The sequence below is a fragment of the Aedes albopictus genome, chromosome 3 (genome assembly GCF_035046485.1).
Source record: "Aedes albopictus strain Foshan chromosome 3, AalbF5, whole genome shotgun sequence".
In the NCBI taxonomy this organism is placed as follows: Eukaryota; Metazoa; Arthropoda; class Insecta; order Diptera; family Culicidae; genus Aedes; species Aedes albopictus.
Window position 1 is genome coordinate 407559813 of NC_085138.1, and position 20766 is coordinate 407580578.

Consider the following 20766-nt stretch of genomic DNA (forward strand, 5'->3'; position numbering starts at 1 on the left):
AGTTATCATGCCTCCGCCATGGCAGGACGGTTTTAAATCGGTTGTATTTTATTCCGCTAATAATTAATATCACACAACGTAATATAGGTCCTATCCGCTGCGCGATCACTACGTGTTCAGTCAAAACTAACTGATCTTCGGCAATCCAAACTTTCATCAAAATTGGAACAGCCGAAAAAGGGACTCTAAAATAAGTGTGAGCCTCTCTTTCCAATAGGCTCCTAAAGGCCTATCTCAATTTCTGCATAATTCGATCAAGCATTGAGTAAAACGACATGTTTACTCATTTTTTAAGTATTCCTATTAGGTAAAGCCCATAAAATATATTTTCAAAATATTTAATAATTTTTGTGCACGCCGATTGAAAGGCTACTCAGATTGCATATGCAAATATATCCCAATCGATTTGGGTAAAACGGGTAAATAATGATAAAACTAACGTCCGGGGCAAGAGTGCAAATATTTTCCTCGCAGTTTCACAACTACATCTACAAAAAAGGCACGCATACATTTGAACGTGATTACCTTTATAAGTATTGTATTAGCCGTACTTGATAAACTACAATCTCTTTTAGAAAGTTGCAAAGCCTTTATTACTATGCATTGTTTTATCGTTTCATCTTATCACAAAAAAAGTATAGATAAAAAAATCCTGCCTTAAGCTTTAAGCGAGTCCAAGTATTCCTGGTAGCGTTTCTCCTGCTGTTGCTGCAGTTTCTGCAGCTTCTTCTGCTGGCCCTTGCTGATTTCCTTTCCTTCGGTGTCGTGCGTCGGCAGACCACGCTCATCAAATGCCGAATACTTGTCCGTCTCGGCGCGGAACATGTCCACCGGGTTGATCTTCCGTTGGGCGAACTTGGCCGCTTGAGCAGCGACTGCTTCGGCCTTTTTGCGTTCCTTTTCGGCCGCCTTGCGAGCCTCCTCGGCCCGTTTGGCTTCACGCTCCTTGAGCAGTACTTCCCGATCTACCAGTTTCAGGGCGGACGCATTTCCCTCGCGGTCTTCCAAACGGACGCCCAAGTTCGGGAGAATGTCGTCACGCAGTTGATCGCACAACTGTAGGATGTCGGTGGCTTTCAGGGTGCGGGCCTGTTCTCGTACGGCCGTTCGGAATTCGGCTAGGGCCGCCAGGTAAGGCATAACGGTTTCCTCGAGCTGTTCAGGGAGACAATAAAAAAGATATTGTAACAGGGTGTCTACTCATATACCAAAATAAAATTTCCTGAGTTTTCCAGGGGGAATTTGGAAAGTTTATAATTGAAAAATTAGATCAAATTTTAGTTAAATTTATATATTTTTCTAAAACAAAACTATTCAGAAATTTAGTAAAAATTTTGAGGGAAAATGGGCAAGATGCCACCGAAAAAACTCCACCCAAAAGCTCAATTCGTCCAAGCACTTTGTCGCTAAACTTCTTCGAAAATGAAACAAAGATCGGTTACAGAATATTTAATAGATGTTTTACCAGAGTTCTTTAGGGTCAATTGGAAGAATTTGTTTCGACAATTTTACCGAAATTTCTTCTAAAAAGAAAAGACATTCATTTACTGAAAATTACGCAACCATATCAACAATTTTGAATAAAAACTGGTGATCCGATAATTTTGGCTATTCCGTTGAATATAGAAACACAACTCTTTCAGAAGTAAAAAGTTCCTTCAGGGATTGGAAGTCTCCCAAGAATTCGTTCTGAAAACTCTTTGAGGATTTTTCTAGAAATTGCATCGATGATTCTTCCTTGAATTTCTTTCGAGATTCCTCCTTGGCTTTCTATAGTAATTCCTTCTTCGAAGGTGTTTTTCCGGGGTTTCTGCTGGAGTATTTCTCGAAAATTTTCCAGTGGTTTTCCGAATATGCTCCCAGTGTTTCTAGCTGGATTCCTCCCGGAGATCCTTTCTTAACTTATCTAAAGCTCCTTCAGGGATTTGTTTTGTAGTATTCCGGGATAGCTTACCAACAGTTTTCTCAAGGCAGTTTCATGATCATGAGGTTCTTGCAGAAGTTTTTCCGCAAATTTCTTTCACAAAAATCTTGATATTTTTTTTGGATTTCCTCGCGGAATTTCGCACATAACACAGCGTAACAAAAATTACCTTTTGGTCTGTCTCAAAAGCAAACTTATGTGTCTCTGACAGATTTTGGGCCGCTGAATCCGAATCCGGGCTCAGATTTGCTCCAACACGTCACAATTATGAGCTATACCTCAATTTATAGGGCAAAATATGCGATTTTGGGCTTTTTTTTTGACTGCAAGCCATTAAGCACGTAAATATTTTTTTTAAGTAATCAAAAGGCTAGTTGGTCAATTAACATCTAAATTAACGACTCAAGCAAAATATTTTGTTTCACGAAATCGAATTTGATAGTTTTAAGCGATTTATGTTAGGTATTGTCGGGCCGCCACCAAACCGGACTTCGCACAATCAAGTCGCGACGCGACCCAGCTCGCGACGTTTTTTAATCATGTCAAAAGTAGTGCGCATCCTTCCCGTTGTTGTCAGCAACACAGCGCACTAGATGCGAAACAGTTGCAACACTTATGGACCAAGAAAATGACAATTTTAGATTGAATGTCGGTCTTGATTCCAACCGGATAGACAATACGATATTTCCCATACAAGTCACCCTCCAAAAGTTGCATGCAAGTTTTCATACTAACATAAAATGCTTAACCTTCCGTAACTCGCGCGGTTGACTACCTGCGTCAGCACCACGCTAATGCTGAGTATTGTCGGGCCGCCACCAAACCGGACTTCGCACAATCAAGTCGCGACGCGACCCAACTTGCGACACTTGTGGACCAAGAAAATTTTTGATTGAATGTCGGTCTTGATTCCAACCGGATAGACAATATAAAAAGCGAGATTTTTCAACGTGTTGTACAAAATACAACAGCGCGATCGCTCGTGGGTTAAATCTATCAAATTTGATCAGGTAAAACGAAATATTTTGCATGAGTCGTTAATTTAGATGTTAATTGACCAATTTTCGGATACTTTTTCAAAACGACGTATAATATACGCAAATCCTATGTTGATACGTCGTTTTGAATAAGTATCCGAGAATTAACCTTTTGATTGCTTAAAAAAAAATATTTCCATGCTTAATGGCTTGCAGTCAAAAAAGCCCAAAATCGCATATTTTGCCCTATAAATTGAGGTATAGCTCAAAATGGTGACGTTTCGGAGCAAATCTGAGCCCGGATTCAGATTCAGCGGCCCAACATCCTTCGGAGACACATAAGTTTGCTCATGAGACAAAAAAAAAGTTGCGCTGTGAATTCAACTCAGGATTTCTCTTTGAGGTTTTCAGAGTTCATCCTTGATTTTCCCTTATATTTTCTATCGGAATTACTCCTAGAGCTTTTTTCTAAGAAGCCCCAAGTTCCTGTCCAGATTTCTTCAAGAGTTCAATGCGGAGTTTCTCACACGATGTTGTGGTATCGGAACAAGTTCTTTCTGACCTCAATTACTTTTCTATGCGTCCGGTCCGGTATTAGCAGAATTTTTTACTGCTTTTTTACATAACGGCACGTAACGCCCGTTCGCCACCTGGATTCCTTAAAATGTTTCTTGGGGAATTTTCTACAAAGAAGTTTGTAAGTTATCCCAGGGGACATTCCGAGAAAAACTTCGGAAACAACTATTACCGAAAGCCCAAAAAGGGCATCCACAATGTTTGGACAATTTCCGGCAGGGATTTCGAGGGAATGTATGGGAATAATTTCGAGAAAATATGTTAAAATACAATCTCAGTGTTGTGCGGAAAAATAGTACGAGGAAAACTGCCCTGAATTGCATATCAGTCCCATTTGCATAGGAAATCCAGCAAAGATGGGACTGATATGCGATTCACGGCAGAAAAGCCCGGAAAGAAATCACGAGAATAACTCCATGAGAAATATCAGCAATCTGTATCTGTAAACATCGTAGGAGAAAGTTCAGGATAAATTTAGAAAAAAAAAACTCTCACGAAGACCTCCCAGGTCCAACATTGGAAAATACCTTTTGAGATAAATCACGGAGGAAACTCTGAGATGAAACTCAGGTAAAACTTAAAAAAAAAATCACGTGGGAAATAATCCTGGTTGAAGCTCTTGCAGAAATCTAAGGAGAAACTCTGGAAGACAGCACACCAAAATTTCATGAAGATATTACAGGGGACACTTCGAAAGAAATCCCGGAACTTTTGAAGAAAAAATGAAAACCTGCTTAAGAAAAATTTGGAGTAGCTGTAGTAGAAATCCCATAAATAACAGCTGTGCAGCAACTCTCGGAGAAATTCCGGGAAGATCTTGTGAAGAACATCGGAAGGAATCGCGGAAAATCTTCAAGCGGAATTCCGAGAGAAACTCTTTGGAGATATCGGGATAGTAAATCCGGGTGGAAATCCCACGAAAATTTCTTCCGGCAAAACGCAGGAGGAACTTCAGGGAAAACCCTGTGGAGGGACTCTGAGAGCAATACCGAATAAAACCTCTGGAAGAAGTTCTAAAATTCTTAGGATTTTTAGGATCCTTTTTTTTAAAGTTCCTAGCGGCACGCCGAGGGACGTAGAAATCTCTCCCATCACTGTGCGCACAATCGTCTCGCGTTTGCGCGGACAACGACAGTTCACTAGGCCTTTGGATAGGATAGAGAACGTAGTAATCCTTCAGAAGCAGTTCACCAGCCGTGCACGGAACATGTCGTCCAGTAAGACACTGTTGCGTACTGACTCAGAAGGTTACGGTAGAATGTGTGAAAGTGTTATATGATCAATTTTTTTGTCATGTCAAGGTTTAAAGAGTGTTATTGTTCAAATTTAGGTTGTGCCATATAGTTCAGTAATCTTTGATGTGCCTATGATCTGTTAGATGGTCGATGTATTCGTTATGTCCATTTTTGTTGATCCACGTACTGTTTTCTTATCTTTGAAAGTTGTATTTCGTCCACATCCCTAGCTCTATCAGCATCGGTCCAAATAGGTCCAAATTAAAGAAAACCTTCCATGTTCCATACAATCAGTCGAAAAATGTAAAAACACAGACAAACAGACGTAACAACTTAAACGATTTTCATGGAAATCCATCGCCCAGTTCACACTACCATCACCTGGTTGAAAAGTTGCACGAATCACTGTGCTGTGCAATGTCGTCAACAGAAGGCGCTAGTGTGAAACGTCAAACGCATAGACAAACGATGCGCGCGCCTCTGGTTGTGAAAGCTACAACTATGAAAATTTAAAATGATCGTTAAACGCGTGGTCGATGGAAATATCGCAAGTGTTACGTCTGATTGTCTGTGACTGTGGTAAAAATATCTAATTTGTCATAAACAGTCTACGTTAATTGATTGATTGATTTATCTTTATTTGAGAGACTTTCAGCCCTTGGCTGGTTCGTCTCTAGTCTACGTTAGTGAAAGTCGAAGTAGTCAGTTTTTGTCGATTTCGTCTTGATCACACGTTAGCTTCGAATCTATAAGCAATCACTATTAAATGCTGCACTTCCCACTATTAGTATTTGTAGTTATTTTTAATTGATATTGCAAGAAAACTGCGAATAGTGCCTTTTACGGATTGCGTAGCCAGCTTAGGTCCCGTAACTTGCAAACACAAACAAAATTCGCTCTGTATAAGACGCTGATTCTTCCGGTTGCCCTCTACGGTCACGAAGCGTGGACGTTAAAGGAGGTAGACCGAAAAGCTTTTGGAGTTTTTGAGCGCAAAGTGCTGCGGACAATTCTCGGTGGGAAACAAGAAAATGGAGTGTGACGCAGACGCATGAATCACGAGTTGTACCAAGTGTACGAAGATGCGAATATTGTGAAACGTATAAAATACGGCAGACTTCAGTGGGCTGGACACGTAGTGCGAATGTCGGAAGAAAGAATAGCGAAAACAATATTCAGCAGAGAACCCGGTAGAGGTAGGCGACTTCGTGGGCGGCCGCGAACTCGCTGGCTGCACGCGGTTGAAGAAGATCTACGATCCCTACACGTTCGGGGAAACTGGCGGAACATCGCCCAAGACCGACGCTCGGCGTTGGAGTAAAGTTACTTTGTAGCCAACAAGGTATCAAGGTAGGTATTGCAAGAAAAAATTATTAGTATTAGGCATTCGAAACATATTGGGGTTTACTCACAATACTATCAGATATAAAAATAATTAAAGAGAAAATTAAATCACGAAAGCACATCAAATGTTGAGACCTATGTACTAGCAAATTGAATACACGAGATACTATTAATTATTTCATATTTGAATTGAATTTTCTAGAGTATTTGATAAAATTAACCGAATAGTGGAAAGCCCAGACAACAATTCAAAGTCTGCTGACTCCAAAAAGATTCTAAGATTCGTCACAAAACACAAATAATGTTTCCATTATGACTCACTACGACTCTCAAAACCCTACCAGACTCAACCTACTGGAACTGTTTTCTGGGTATAGAAACTACTAGGCCCCAGCAGGTTCCTCCTGTTTATCGAGCATTTCTGATAAATCAGCTATACTCCATCTGAAGCAGCCGGTTCGCAATGAACCGTTCGAGGCGCATTAAAGTGTTAAAGGTGATATTTTCATTACAAGAATTACAATTAACTTATTCCTTCTTTTTAATACCGTCAAACCCTGTGATTTTGGCTAGGGTCTAAAATTCTGTAGGATCCTCGTGAAAAAGTCCAGGAGAATTCGGTACACATTCAGGAATCCCAGAAAAAAATATTCGAATCTTGGAAACATGCCAATTGGAATCCGGAAGGAATTCAAAAAAGAATACCAAAAAAACTGGCGTGGAAAAATACGGAAAGAAACATGTGAGAAATCCTGGGAAGCATTCCAAGAGCTAATGAAAAAAAAAATAAGTTCCAGAAAGAAACCTTGACGAAACTTCAGTAAATAAGTTCTTGTAGTCAAGCTTGTAGCGGTATTTCTAGATGATTTTTTTTATTGAATTTGTATATTTAATAGTCCACGACTCATCTTAGCCTTATCAACCAATAATTGTTCATAGCCGGTCAATAAATCATTCCACTAGCTGTTTTACGTTCAACGGTCTGTTTAGTTTTTCATTATCAAGCCCAGTTTCGCGTTCGAAAAGAATCGCTCAAGAAACTTCTTGACCGATTCCTGGCAGAAACTTTCTACAGTGACTGCCATTTGAATTGTCATTTCTTTGCAACATGCATCAAGATAGGCCGAGAAATTCCTTCTGATCTGCAAACAGCCCTTCAAGACGGAAGGTTATTGCCCCAGTCCGTAACCGAAAAGAAGTAGAAGAATCAAGATGAACCCGAATAGAAAATGTTCCGGAATTCAAGACGGCTGCAGAAATGGAAGTCGAACTGAAGCAGGAAGCTTTCATGTTACGGGATCCATAGAGAAGCTGAAGGGGCGTGAAAATTATTCGATCTTGGCCTTCACGATGCGTATGATACTGTTCTGTGAAGACAGCTGGAGTGTCATGAAACCTGCTGAAGGAGAAATCGTTGCAGCTGATCTCAAGATGCGAGCGCAGGCATAACAATTTGCCTCAGTTTGGAAAGCCATAGCCATAACTATAGTCTAGTTAACGATGCGGCCGATACAGCTGAAGCTTGGAAGAAGCTGGCCCTGGCCGAAGTTTTTCAAGACTCTGGCTTGACCCGGAAGATTTGACTCCTGCGCAAACTCACTTCGATCTGGCTCGTGAACTGTTCAAGCGTTGAATACCTATTACGTGAACTTCAGTACCAGCCACAAGCTATCGACGATTGGATTCATGGTGGATGACTCCTGGTTGTTGGCGCTATTGCTAATGGGATTGCCGGTATATTATGAAGCCATGATCCATGGGATCTGGAGCGAAACTAACGTTGGATGCGGTCAAAGCGAAAATCCTACAGATGTCAAGATGGAAAGTAGAGATGCGAAGACATGCAGTGATGACGGGCCTCTCTACACTCGCGAGACGGAGGGAACCCCACGGAGCGAAGGCAGAGAAGGCGTATTTCAGCTGCGGAAAGCAAGGACATTTCGCTACTGAATGCTCGGTGCGCTTCAAGTCAAACCCGAAAGGACTGTGTAGCATCTTTGCGATGGGAGACGTTTTTTTTTTTTTTTTTTTTTTTTTTTCCCTGTAGGGGTACACAACCACTGCGACCATTAATTGATCTATTGTTGGTAAGACCCAGTTGCTTTATGCAGTACATTAGTACACTCACTAGTATTAAGAACTAGCGATTGTTTTTTTTTAGGCCTGCATTATACCCCAGTCTGGAATAGCTTCCAAAATGAAAGCCACTACCTTCTTGGGATTTATATTCCACCAGATATCTCGGGGATGCATGATACATCCACCGAAATAACGTTCTCTCTTCTTAAAGAGAAAACTACACTCACAAAGTAGATGTTCCGAGGTTTCAGAGTTGAAACCACAGAACCGACATTCTTCTGATTCAATCTTCTTGAGCTTCAATAGAAAGTGTCGAGATGGGCAGTGCCCAGTTAACAATCCTGTGTACACACTTAATTCGCGTTTACTAAGTTTCAGTAGTGTGTTCGTGTTTTTCACGCTTGGCACGATGAATCTCTTTGACTGGGATATTCCAGGTGCAGTATGCCAGTTTGCTCCTACGCTCTGTTTCTCCCATTTTTTTAGCTCCATCGATAGAGCACTTGATGATACTCCACAGAAGGGTTCCGGTCCATACAAGGCACCCAGAGATCCCTCCCTAGCTAGCTGGTCCGCAATTTCGTTGCCTGCAATTCCACAATGACCTGGTACCCAGAATAATTTTACAGTATTCCTTCCAGCCAGTTCCTTCAGTAGTGTAATGCACTCCCATACTAGCTTAGAATAACATTCAAATGTGCAGACTGCCTTTAAAGCTGCCTGACTGTCTGAAAAGATATAGATATTCGCATGTCTATATTTTCTTTTAAGACAGATGGCAGCGCATTCCAAAATAGCTTGAATTTCAGCTTGGAACACCGTTGGCCATTTACCCATTGGTATGGCGAGTTTAGTCCTGGGTCCATATACTCCAGCCCCAGTTCTATCACTCATTTTCGATCCATCCGTATAGAATACAATAGATCCTGGTCGAACCGTTGGTCCTCCTGATTCCCATACGCTCCGATCATCAATCGAAACTTTGTATGGTATATCTAAGATGAATTTTGGTTCCATCCAGTCTTCATTTTGTATTACTAGTGGATTTACAGTAACATTGGTTAAGATTTTCAAATGTCCTGTTAGATCGCCTTCTAAGATGTTCTTATATCTTTTTAACTTCAAGGCACTTTTCTTTGCCTCTAGTTGCACAAATTGGTGCAAGGGTAGCAGATGCATTAAGGCATCTAGTGTTGAACCAGGAGTACTTCGAATAGCTCCTGTTATTGACACTGTTGCTAAACGTTGAAGTTTAGCCAGCACTCGTTGGGCTGTTTTGGTTTTGGTTTTAGGCCACCAGACTAGAGAGGCATAAGAGACTTTGGGTCTAACAACTGCCAGGTAGATCCAATGAACTATCCTGGGTTTTAGCCCCCACTTTCCCCCGATCACTCTCCGACAGGCCCAAAGAGCAGTTGTTGCCTTATTTACTACATGCTCTAGATGTTCACTCCAGTTCAGTTTTTTATCTAGTATGACTCCTAAATATTTCACCCTGGAGGAGAATGTCAACTGTACCCCATCCAAGGACGGTGCCTTTATATTGACATTTCTTTTTCTTGTAAAAATTACAAGAGTAGTTTTTGAGGGATTTACGTTTAATCCCTCTCCTTTACACCAGGCAAGAGTGTAGTTTAACGCTATTTGCATTCTGTTTGATAGCGTTTCATCATGCTTCCCTCTTACCACTATCACGATATCATCTGCATAACCAATGACTTCGAATCCCATTGCCACTAAACTATTAAGCAAGTCATCAACAACTAAAGACCACAGCAATGGTGAAAGTACACCTCCTTGGGGACAGCCCTTAGACGTACTTACTTTAATGGTTGATTCGCCCAGTCTAGAGACAATACATCGATTTCTCAGCGCTGCAGTGATCCAGTCAACGATTGAGCCATGAAAGCCCCGTTTATACATAGCTGATCTGATTGAAGCATGTGAAGCGTTATCAAACGCACCTTCAATATCAAGAAATGCACAGTACGCTACTTCCTTGTATTTGATGCTTTTTTCTATTTTTTGTGTTAACGTGTGAAGGGCTGTTACCGTCGACTTGCCTTTGCAATAGGCAAACTGTAATTTATTTAGCTTGTGAGCTTTTAAAAACGAGCCTTTGATATGCTCATCCAGAATCTTCTCCATTATTTTGAGTATAATTGAGGTTAGGCTTATTGGCCTGTATGCTTTAGGCTGTGTTTTGTCCCGTTTGCCGTTTTTTGGTATGAATATCACTCTTACCTTATTCCACCAACTGGGAATGTAGCACAGTGTCATGCTACTAATAAACATCTCAACTAAAGCAGGGATGATTATGTCCCTACCGTGCTGTATTAGCGCCGGAAAAATGCCGTCTTCTCCAGCAGATTTGAAAGGGTCGAAGGAATTTATTGCCCAGTCCACCATTGCCACTGTGAAAATTTTTCGGGATTCCATGAGTGCATCTTTTCTGTTCATATTGCGTCCAGAATTTGTCCTCAATTGTCCCGATGAATTTTCATCAACAGCAAATGAGCCTGGGAAATGTTTTTCCATCAGTACTTCCAATGTTTCTGAAGGACTTCTGGTGAATGTGCCATTATCCTTCTTAACGTTGCCTAGGCCATTTGAGTGTTCCTTAGAAAGGACTTTTTGAAGCCTGGCCGCTTCTGAAGTGTATTGGATGTTTTCACACATGAATCTCCAATGTCTTCGTTTGCTTTTCCTTATTTCAGTGCTATATTCGGTTAGAGCCTTTCTATATTGGCCCCAATCCGAAGTTGCTTTTGCTCTGTTGAAGAGTTTTCTTACTTTCCTCCTCATTTTTTGTAGAGCGTTGTTCCACCAAGGGACTTTCCTGTTTGAACTCCTTTCCCTTTGTGGACAACTTTCGTAGTATGCTTGTATAATTTTGTTAGTGACCATCCTAGAAGCTTCTTCTAGTTGCTCTGCTGTTCTTATTTTTTCGTCCAGCAGAGGTTGCTTGTTCGCAAGAATTTGCTTGTAGAGATCCCAGTTGGTGTTCCTGGGGTCTCGATAGAATTCCCTCACGGTCTCTCCCCTCTCTATTGAGAAGGTGATATGCTTATGATCTGAGAGAGATACCTCGTCAGATACTTCCCAAGAGGTAATTCTATCTGTTAGAATTTGGCTACAAAGTGTTAAATCAAGTACTTCATGTCGCCTTGAGTTAACATATGTGGGTTTGTCCCCTCTGTTACATATATCAATGTTATTAGCAGAAATATATTCTAAAAGGGACTCACCTCGTTTGTTGATGTCACTGCTTCCCCATACAGTGTGGTGAGCGTTGGCATCGCAGCAGATAATAAATTGCTGGTTTTGTTGTCTGCAGCTGGTGACAAATTCGCAGATTGAGGACGTCGGAGCTTCTTCTTCATCACCAGGAAAGTAAGCTGATGCTATATTAACGATAGACTTACCCCTGGTTGTTGGAACCTCCACCCTGATGGCTGCGATGTCTCGTTTGATAAATTCTGTAATAGGAGTAAAATTAATCCTTCCATTTACTAAGATAGCTGTCCTTGGAGAAGGATGGCTATCATCATAGAGTAACTTACATTTTGGTGTAGTAAGGCCCATCACCCTATGATTGTTGACCCACGGTTCCTGTACTAACGCCAGGTCGAGGTCTTCTTTGGCAAACCTTTGCAAAAGTACGCCTGATGCCCCTCTTGCATGCTGTAGGTTTGCCTGAACCAATTTTATGTTGGTCATTGCGTTGACGATCCGCTTTTTTGTGACTGGCGGATCGTCGGCTTAGTTTTTGTGCCTTTTGTGGTGGACTCTTTGGAGATTTCTGGGACCTTCTTTTGCATTCCCAGTGAACTACTGTTGTTCTCACCACGGTTATTATCCTTTTTCGGATTCGTTTTAGCAGTTCCTTCTTGGGATTCAGTTTTAGACGAACTTTCACATTCATCACCAGTAGTATTTACCGGACTTGGCCCAGGAATTTGTTGCTGCTGGTCCACTTGAGGGCCCGGCAGCGTGTTCCCTAGGTCTTTGCCCTGTATCATACTGGCGACTTCCGTTTCCATTGCCATATCCTGAACCTCTCTACAGTCAGTGTTACTGTCCTGCTTGTCGATCCTGCTTTTCTTGACCCGACGTAGTTTTGCAGTGTGATACAAGTAGTTGATTTGAAATCCCCATCTTGTCAATTTCTGCATTGAGTCCTCGTTCACTGTGAGAACCAGCTCAACATCATTCCCGTTAGGGGAAGATCTTTGCAGAATTCTCCAGGAATCCGTGTCCATGTCATTCTGTGACTCGATGAATGCCATTATTTGCTCGTTGCTTTTAGTGGCGCTTTTTGGCAGGTAGGCTACCAAGATTTCCGATCTAGGAATGTTCTTTTCGTCGACCGCTATCAACTCAACTCCCTCGCATACAAGTAGGCTCGGAGTTATCCTTTTTAACCAGTCCGCTGTAGCCTGGTCGTGGCAGTTGATAACAAGGAAGCCTGTTTTTATGGTGCAGCCTCTGAAAATCGGTTTTACATCTGTTCCCCGATTTTCACTACTTTGTTAATAATGGTGTCTTGTACCAATATTAGCTGTTGTGTTGTTAGAGCTGTAGTCGGATAGTCCTTTGGTATTATTCCTATGCGTACTTGGCTCACAACCTCCGTGTATAGCGGATTTTGAGTAGCAGTGGGCTTAGTTTTCCTATCTGGGACTTTTAGATTCCTTGATAGACGACTCTCAGCTACTGCCAATGCCCCCTTACCAGGGACTTTAATATTCCCGGGTAGAGTATGAGCAGTTTTTGCTTTTTGCTTCGTGCCTGGGACTTTCGGTTTCCCGGGTTGACTTCGCCCTGCTGCTGCCTCTGTTTTCCTATCTGGGACCTTCGTATTCCCGAGTTGACTGCAACTTCCAGCTTTAGCCTGTTTACCTGGGACTTTCAGTTTCCCGGGTTTGGAGCGTTCAGCGTCTTCGTTTGTCTTATTCGCAACTTTAGAGGTACCGGGTTGCATGTGGACAGCATCTGCCTCTGCCCTTCCATCTTGGAAGTTTGGATCTCTTTGCCGTTGCAGCCGGATGTTCACCGATGATGTGGCTAGGGATTTCCGAGAATGGTCTTTGTGCGGCCTTCCCGTTGGTGTTGATGTCCCTTTTGTCTTTTTGGGTTGTGGCTTCTCACCACTCGATAGGTCATCTCTAGGCCTTTTCGATGGTTCTGACTGCACGCTTGGCCTGTAGGCAAGGCGATAGGCCTCGTCTTTGTCATAGCCCTGATCTAGCAGTTTTTTCAGTCGCTTTTTACCGGCACCACTTAGCTTGATTCGGTCCATTTGCTGAGATTGTTCCGGATTTGCAACGGTTGATCCCCTTGATGTCTTGATAGTGACGCTTACTCGATCGTCCTCGTCGCTGTCTTCCATCTCGGAGTTCTTTGGAGTGTCCAAGTTGATCGATGGACAACTGGACAGATTTTCCAGTGATTTACTATCTAGCTGTGCTTCGAGCTGCTCCAGCGAGTCTCCCTGGTCAGTGTCCATTTTTTCCAGCTGAGAGAGGCAGTTGGCACCTGTTGTTTTATTTTGTTTGTTGTTGTTGCTCATTGTTGTTCCCACGAGTCGCACGGGAAGTAAAGGTCGACTGCGCCAGAGCCCTGCATTAACGCAGCAAGGGATGAATACTGTGGGGTTCTCCCTGGTACCCCACAGGCTCCGTTCGCGACTGAGTATTTGTTTCACCCCCCCAGCCATGCATCCATAGGCACGGGTCGCATTACACCGTAGATTCGGGGTTAGACCGTATTAGGCATTCGTGTGGCTACGGTCATCACCACATATATCCTCCTCCTTTACCCGGGCTTGGAACCGGCAACAATGATTCTTGTTAATTCTGAACATACACAAGTGTATCTCCAGAATAAAAGAATCATCCTTGGCGGAGTTCTGGGAGACGTTAAAAACGCCGCGTGGTATTTCGACTCTGGAACAAAGTGCCACATGGCACGAGCAAATCAAAGTATCATCGACGAGAAGACTTTGGAGCACAACATAGAGACAACCAACAACGGTAGCATGAAAATTGTGGCGAGAGGTACCCTTTTAGAAATCATGCACTGCCTGGCAATTCGGATCGCCAGAGATCGGATATAAGGACGACTTTCATTGGACCCACAAGTCTACATTGAGGAGGTAATTCAGCACTTTGGGATGACGAACGCTGAACCGGTAGCAACCCCGGCCGATTTAAGCATCAAGTTCTAGAAATCAATAGCTCCCAAAACCGTTGCACAGGCTATGGAGATGCGGAAAGTACCGAATACAACACACACATCCAGATAAATGCTGTAAGTAAATTGTCTGCCAATCCTGGTAGACAGCACTGGGATGCAGTCAAGCGTATCATCCGATATGTGAAGGGGACGTCGATGAAAAAGCTGGCTGCGTCAAGAAGCAGAGCCAACATCAGTTGCTCTTTCGTCGTGCGAGGCGGAATAGGGTATTGGTTCCCTTATTAAGCATGTGGGTCCCATTTTCATCCTACGAAAAACAAAGGATTGAAGCGCTGTTTGTTTTGTTTCTTACTTTTGTATTTTTTGTTAGAAGTGAGCACCCATGAAAACAAAAAGAACGGAACCAATCGGTGCCGTAATCGCTTATTTTCGGATAGGATGAAAATGAGAGCGTGAGATTACTGATGGTGTTGGCGTTGGCATCGGGGCGCAATCTTCCAATTGGCAGCACGATCGGGGTGTGGTGTTCCTCTTGCGGTGGGACTAGACCAAATACTTACTGAATCCAGCAGCACTCTTGTCCACAGCTATCGCGATGATGAATCGACGATCATCAGGATGACGAAACCCACAATCGTTTCACGGTACCGTTGCGAAGGGATACGGTATTACATTCCGTGTGTGCCAACCAACAGACTAGACGGAACGCGTTACTTTCGAACACCGATACTACTCACTCAGGGTAGGAGGTTCAAGAAGGAGAATAGTTAAAATCGAACGTCCAAATCGTGTGTGATAGGATTTAGGCCTTTCTAGACTCATGCCAACGTTTCTCGCATTCGGAACCTTGGCTTACCAGAGTGAGAAAAAGTTTGACCGATCCAATGATTTAGACTTCCACGATTCTAAGTATCAACACTTTTGAAGGATTGAATTATCCAATCAAGTGATCAGAATAATTTAAGCTTCGCAAGTGCAAGGATCAAAGGAATTTGAGTAGCAAAATACTTATCCGGGAGGTATCCAGTGTGGAGTCCAAAAACAAAACTGACTGTCGTCTTTATTGATCTTCCTCTTTTATAGCCGCAGGGCCTACCAAAAATTACACATGATCTTTCCTGAAAGGATGATGAAATAGCGGCTCTCGTTACGATCTACACATTTACACTTTCAGTACGTGTTTTAACATGAATATATGAGCGGCCAAATGATCTTTCGCGGGTACATGGTTTTTCGTGTTTTCACAGGAGAAATATTTTCTTCTCCGAAGAGAGAATTTTCCAGAATTTGAGCAATCTCTCTAGCTACATGATTTGATTGTATTTGTACAGAATTAGATCTACCATTCATATTTTGCACGATCCCGATGCTCAGCTGGCCTAATTTTCAAGATCAAGTTCAATGATGGATTTTGATTACATTTAGAATGCTGCCGATCTGCTAGGCTATTGGTATGGTTTCCATCGGGTGTCGTTTCAGATTGTTTATTTTATCATACTGCTCAAAGTCAGTCGAGTCCCTCAGCCGCATAGCTTTTGCTTCGTTATGCTGATAAACATTGCCGCTCTGCTCTACGTTTATAATCGCGGGCCCTATTATATTGTGGTAGGTCATGATTGTTCGAATTTGTTTGGGGTTTTATGATGCGGCTCGCTTGGTTAGTTGTAGGAAATGGTTGGAAAGGAATTCGTTCCGAATTGTGTGGATTCAAATGTACTTCACGCTTCGCGTTCGTAACAGATGGCACACATACCCTACATGTCGCTCTCGCGGGTAATTCAAGTAACGATTTGGTGGAAGAATCAGCGGTTCACGGAAGTTGGAGCGATGCCTATCTACTGCGATAATCAGTCTGCAATCAGCATCGCAAGAAATGGATCCTACAACCGCAGAACGAAGCACGTGAGCATGAGCATTCGTTACCATTTTGTTAATAAGTGTCTCGAACAGAACAACGTTCTGCTGGAGTACATCCTCACGACGGATCAACCTACGGACGGATTTACAAAAGCGATGATTGTTCAGAGACAAGCTAAACTACGACAGCTTGTAGGAATCACGGATTATGGCATCATCTTTTATCGGAATCGTCGGCTTCGGTTTTGCCGAAAAAAAACTTTGCCAAAGACCGCAACGTGATCAGACACTTAAGCGATAGCATGGACAGTACCTGCCCAATAGGACACTTGCTGGCTTTGTTTAGTGTGCTCAACAGTTTGATTTTGCTGGGAAACGGTTTGTAACACCAATAAATTATGTTAAGCACCACCAGGTGATCTGTCGGTAATATTTTTTCTCACAAGCTTCGGATGACTTTGCGGTTTTAGGATTGAAAGTATGTCACGATTGACCACGGCACAAATTTCCTAAATGCAGGAGAACGTGCCTCTGGAGCCGACCTACTGATGTCACGATCAACCACGGAAAGCTGAGGTTTATGATGCACGGTGTCAAAATTTCGATTATTATCGAAAGGATTATTATTCATGTACCTCGGATTTTTCTTCGAAAATGATTAGTATTTGGGCTATATATTCATAATTGGAAAACTAGAAAATATTTCATCGACGAAAATTTTTCCATACATTTTGTATGGGACGTTTTTTGGGCTAAAATGATAATTTATTGATTTTTAGTATGGAAAATAGCTAAAAACTCATCTAACTCAAATTTTCCCCGATAGAATATTTTAAAATTTTGGATTTATAAATTATAGCCGCAATTCTAACATTCTATGAAGAAAAATCCGAGGTACACTGAAGTTTTTTTTTACGCGGTTTTTTTACGCGGTCCGTCCTAAAAAAAAAACCGCGTTATTTCAAAAACCGTCGTAAAACAAATCCGCGTTTTTTCAAAAACACGCGTAAAATAGTCAGCACCACATCTAACGTGACTTGACTTTTTTTACGACGTTTTTTGAAATAACGCGGTTTTTTTTACGACGGGTCTTGAAAAAACGCGGTTTTTTTTTACGACGGGTCTTGAAATAACGCGGTTTTTTTTACGCGGGACCATTACCGTCGTAAAAAAAAACTTCAGTGTACATGAAAGTTCGATAATAATCAAAATTTTGACACCGTGTGATGCCCACTAACGACTATTTTATGAATCCAGTCTCTTGACGCAATTCTTCGCAAATGCTTTCCAAAATTATACTCCCAAGAATTTAAATAATTTCACTAAATAGAAACTTCAGAACGAAAAACTGTGCATTCATAGTCTGCTATAAAAAAGGCTTTCACGTAAAGTTTCATTATAGAAAGTATTATTACAAACCGCACTTTACTTACATCTGCTGTTCCAGCACTTCCTCCCACGGGGAAGCCGATTCCTCCTCTTGGTCCATTTATAGCACCAAAAACGTGCAGCAGATCGGTGATATAGCTTGCAATTCGCCTCAGCAGCAACGCATTCAACTCCTGTTTGTGATCCCGGATGTAAACGTTGCTGTGGGATACCAAATCCCGCACCGCGTCCAAGGCCGAACGGGTATCGACGTTATCGCAGAGGGCCGCGTGGACGGATTCCTTGGTGGCGTTCAGCTTTTGCTGCAGATCGGATTCTACCGAGGTCCAAAGGTTAAACTGATCGCGTGGCTTTCCGCTGACCACGTGCCGAGTCAAGTCCTTGACGTTGAGGAAGAATTCGTTCAGGAAGCGTTCGTACTGGACGGCCATTTCCATCGTGTTTTCAGAGTAATCCAGGGTGTCCTTCCAGGAGTGCAACAGGAATGCAAGTCGCAGTTGAGTGGCAGTGTGCTTCTGCAGAGCCTGCTGAATGGTCACGAAGTTTTTGAGCGACTTTGACATTTTGCACCCGGCGATGGTCAGATGTCCCGTGTGAAGGAAATACTTAACCCATTCCGAGCTGTCGTCGTGGGCCTCACTCTGAGCGAGTTCGTTATCGTGATGAGGGAATTTCAGATCAACTCCACCCGTGTGAATGTCCAGGTAATCTCCGCAAATGTCCGATGCCATGGCAGAGCACTCGATGTGCCATCCTGGACGTCCTTTTCCCCACGGACTATTCCACCATGGTTCACCGGCTTTGCTGTTCTTCCACAGAGCGAAGTCGTTTGGTGATCGTTTTTCGGACAGGCGATCCTCTGTGGTGCTTAAATCTCCTTCGCCTTCCTGCAAGGACTTGGCGTCTCCGTACGCTTCTGGCACCAGCTTAGCGTAGTAGTGTTTGTCACGCTTATCGAACCCAGCTACATCGAAATAAACCTGCAACAAAGATATTTCCATTTGATGATGCAATAAAATTAAATTCAAAATCATTATCAACTTACCGAACCGTTTGCTTCGTATGCCAGCCCATTATCGATAATCTTCTGAATGTAATCCACAATCTGCGGTACGTATTCGCTCACCCGTGTGAGCACATCCGGTGCCAACACGTTCAAAGCATTCATGTCCTTATGGAACTCATCCTCCCAGAATCGTGGCAACGTTTCAAAGATCGAGTTCTCATTGACCGAAGCACCCTCCTTTTGATCCAACAGATCCGACAGCGGATCCTTGGAATCCTCCAGAAACCGGCGTTGAGCGTCCTTCACTTTACCATCCTCGCCGCTCTTTACCGCCAGCGTTAGATTGTCCACGGCCGCGGTCAACTTCTCCAGCATCCGTTCCATCATGGCTTTCTTGTCCGGATCCGTCGTTTTGCTCAGATTTCCCTGGAACGCTTCCATCACTTCCTTGTTATCATCCAGCAGCTGCTCCAAAGACGAAGTCCGCTCCACATACCGCTCATACAGGTAGTTCTGCCGCGCCCGTTTAATAATCTTATCGTCGATATCAGTGATGTTCATCACATACAGGACGTTGTACCCGAAGTAATCCGTCAGCACCCGCCTTAGAATGTCGAAACTTATGTAGGACCGGGCATGGCCCATATGCGACGCATCATACACGGTTGGGCCGCAGCTGTACCACTTAACGTTACGGCCATCCTTCGGAACGAACAACTCCTTCTGCCGGGTCAAACTGTTGTACAACCGGAGCTTCGGTTCCTCCTTCGCCGGAATCGGAGTTTGCCACGTCGTTTGAACACGTTTCGCCATTACTCGTGCCGGGTTTCACAAACAGCCTGCTTACAAACACAGAAGTACGGACCAGCCGGATATGTAAAACAATAAAATATTGTTTGATAAATATAGCGCAACACACGCAGCGTTTTACACTAGATTTTGGAATCAACACTCAGAGCAGAAAATCCGGCACGGCACGCGATTAATCATCCAACCACGACGACTCGACACAAGACAGACACAAAAAAGTTTTTTGTTTGACGATGTTGACGTTTCAAACTCAAGCTCAGAGATAGGGAACGGGAACAAATCGGAACACAATTTGTTAATTCAAATTATTTTACATGCAAGGCTTCTAGGTGAGAGGGAAATTTATTTCTCTTGTTCGTCAACTTTTAGTTATTTATTGTTCGTGCAGTTGAAATTCGGAATTTTTGACACGCGAAAACGGATTTTTCTCCTAAACCGTATGTCGGACTGTTTCGCATCTAGTGCGCTGTGTTGCTGACAGCAACGGGAAGGATGCGCACTACTTTTGACATGATTCAAAAACGTCGCAAGTTGGGTCGCGTCGCGACTTGATTGTGCGACGTCCGGTTTGGTGGCGGCCCGACAATATTGTCATCGCTGTTGAAACCCGAAGTTTTCCCACACCCGACAATCGACAATTTCTCAAAATCCATGCGTGAAACCTAACGTCGGACGTATTGCACTGGACAGCGGCCCTGGCCCTTTATCCAGCGCACTGTGTCCGACGTACGTCCGACACGTCGGTTTAGGAGAAACATCGAGTATCACGTGTCAAAATTTCCGATTTTCAACTGCATGAACAATATCAATATTTTATACACTAAACAACCTACAGTCCGGATTCGCTGGTTGGGTCATGACTGCGCCCCGATTAGCGAATCGTGCTCGTTCGTTGGGGCAACTGACAACTGATCAAAATGCTCTAGACACACGCAAGTGACGAGAAATACGTCACGAAACACCAAGGGGTTGGAAACTCTGACACCCTAGAAGGTGTCGAAGTGTGCTAATCGGGTGTTTTTGGGTGTTTTTCGGTGCATTGACGTTTTTGACAATTGATGTGATAGACGTCATTTTTTTCCAAATTCTGGCAACACTTCCGAAATTCTCTCACCATCATTTGTTTTGATATTGACTTCAAACTTCAACGCCGGTGGTGTACAATTGAAGCGGTTGTAACCAAAATCGGTCTACCTTGCCGGGCCGGATGTAGCGGATTAACGATTCCTGTAAGTAATCCCATAAATTGATTAACACATCCAATATTTAGCAACAATTTTCATTCCAGGAATCAAAAGTTGCCATCGCCGATGAAACAAATCCTTCTTGAACAGGTTGCTATTGCAGTCGAAAAATTTGGATCGGTTTGGA

The 20766-nt window shown here is 42.9% G+C and overlaps 1 protein-coding gene across 1 annotated transcript; it reads right to left on the bottom strand.

The window, feature by feature from the left end:
• Nucleotides 1–556: 556 nt before the first annotated feature.
• LOC109404018 (cysteine--tRNA ligase, cytoplasmic) lies at nt 557–19605 on the bottom strand. The gene is made up of 3 exons (XM_062856193.1): nt 18625–19605; nt 17624–18559; nt 557–1155 (listed from the first exon to the last, which is right to left on the bottom strand). The coding sequence occupies exons 1-3, from the start codon at nt 19396–19398 to the stop codon at nt 658–660; spliced, it is 2208 nt and encodes a 735-aa protein (XP_062712177.1). The 5' UTR covers nt 19399–19605; the 3' UTR covers nt 557–657.
• Between the last annotated feature and the right edge of the window lie 1161 nt (nt 19606–20766).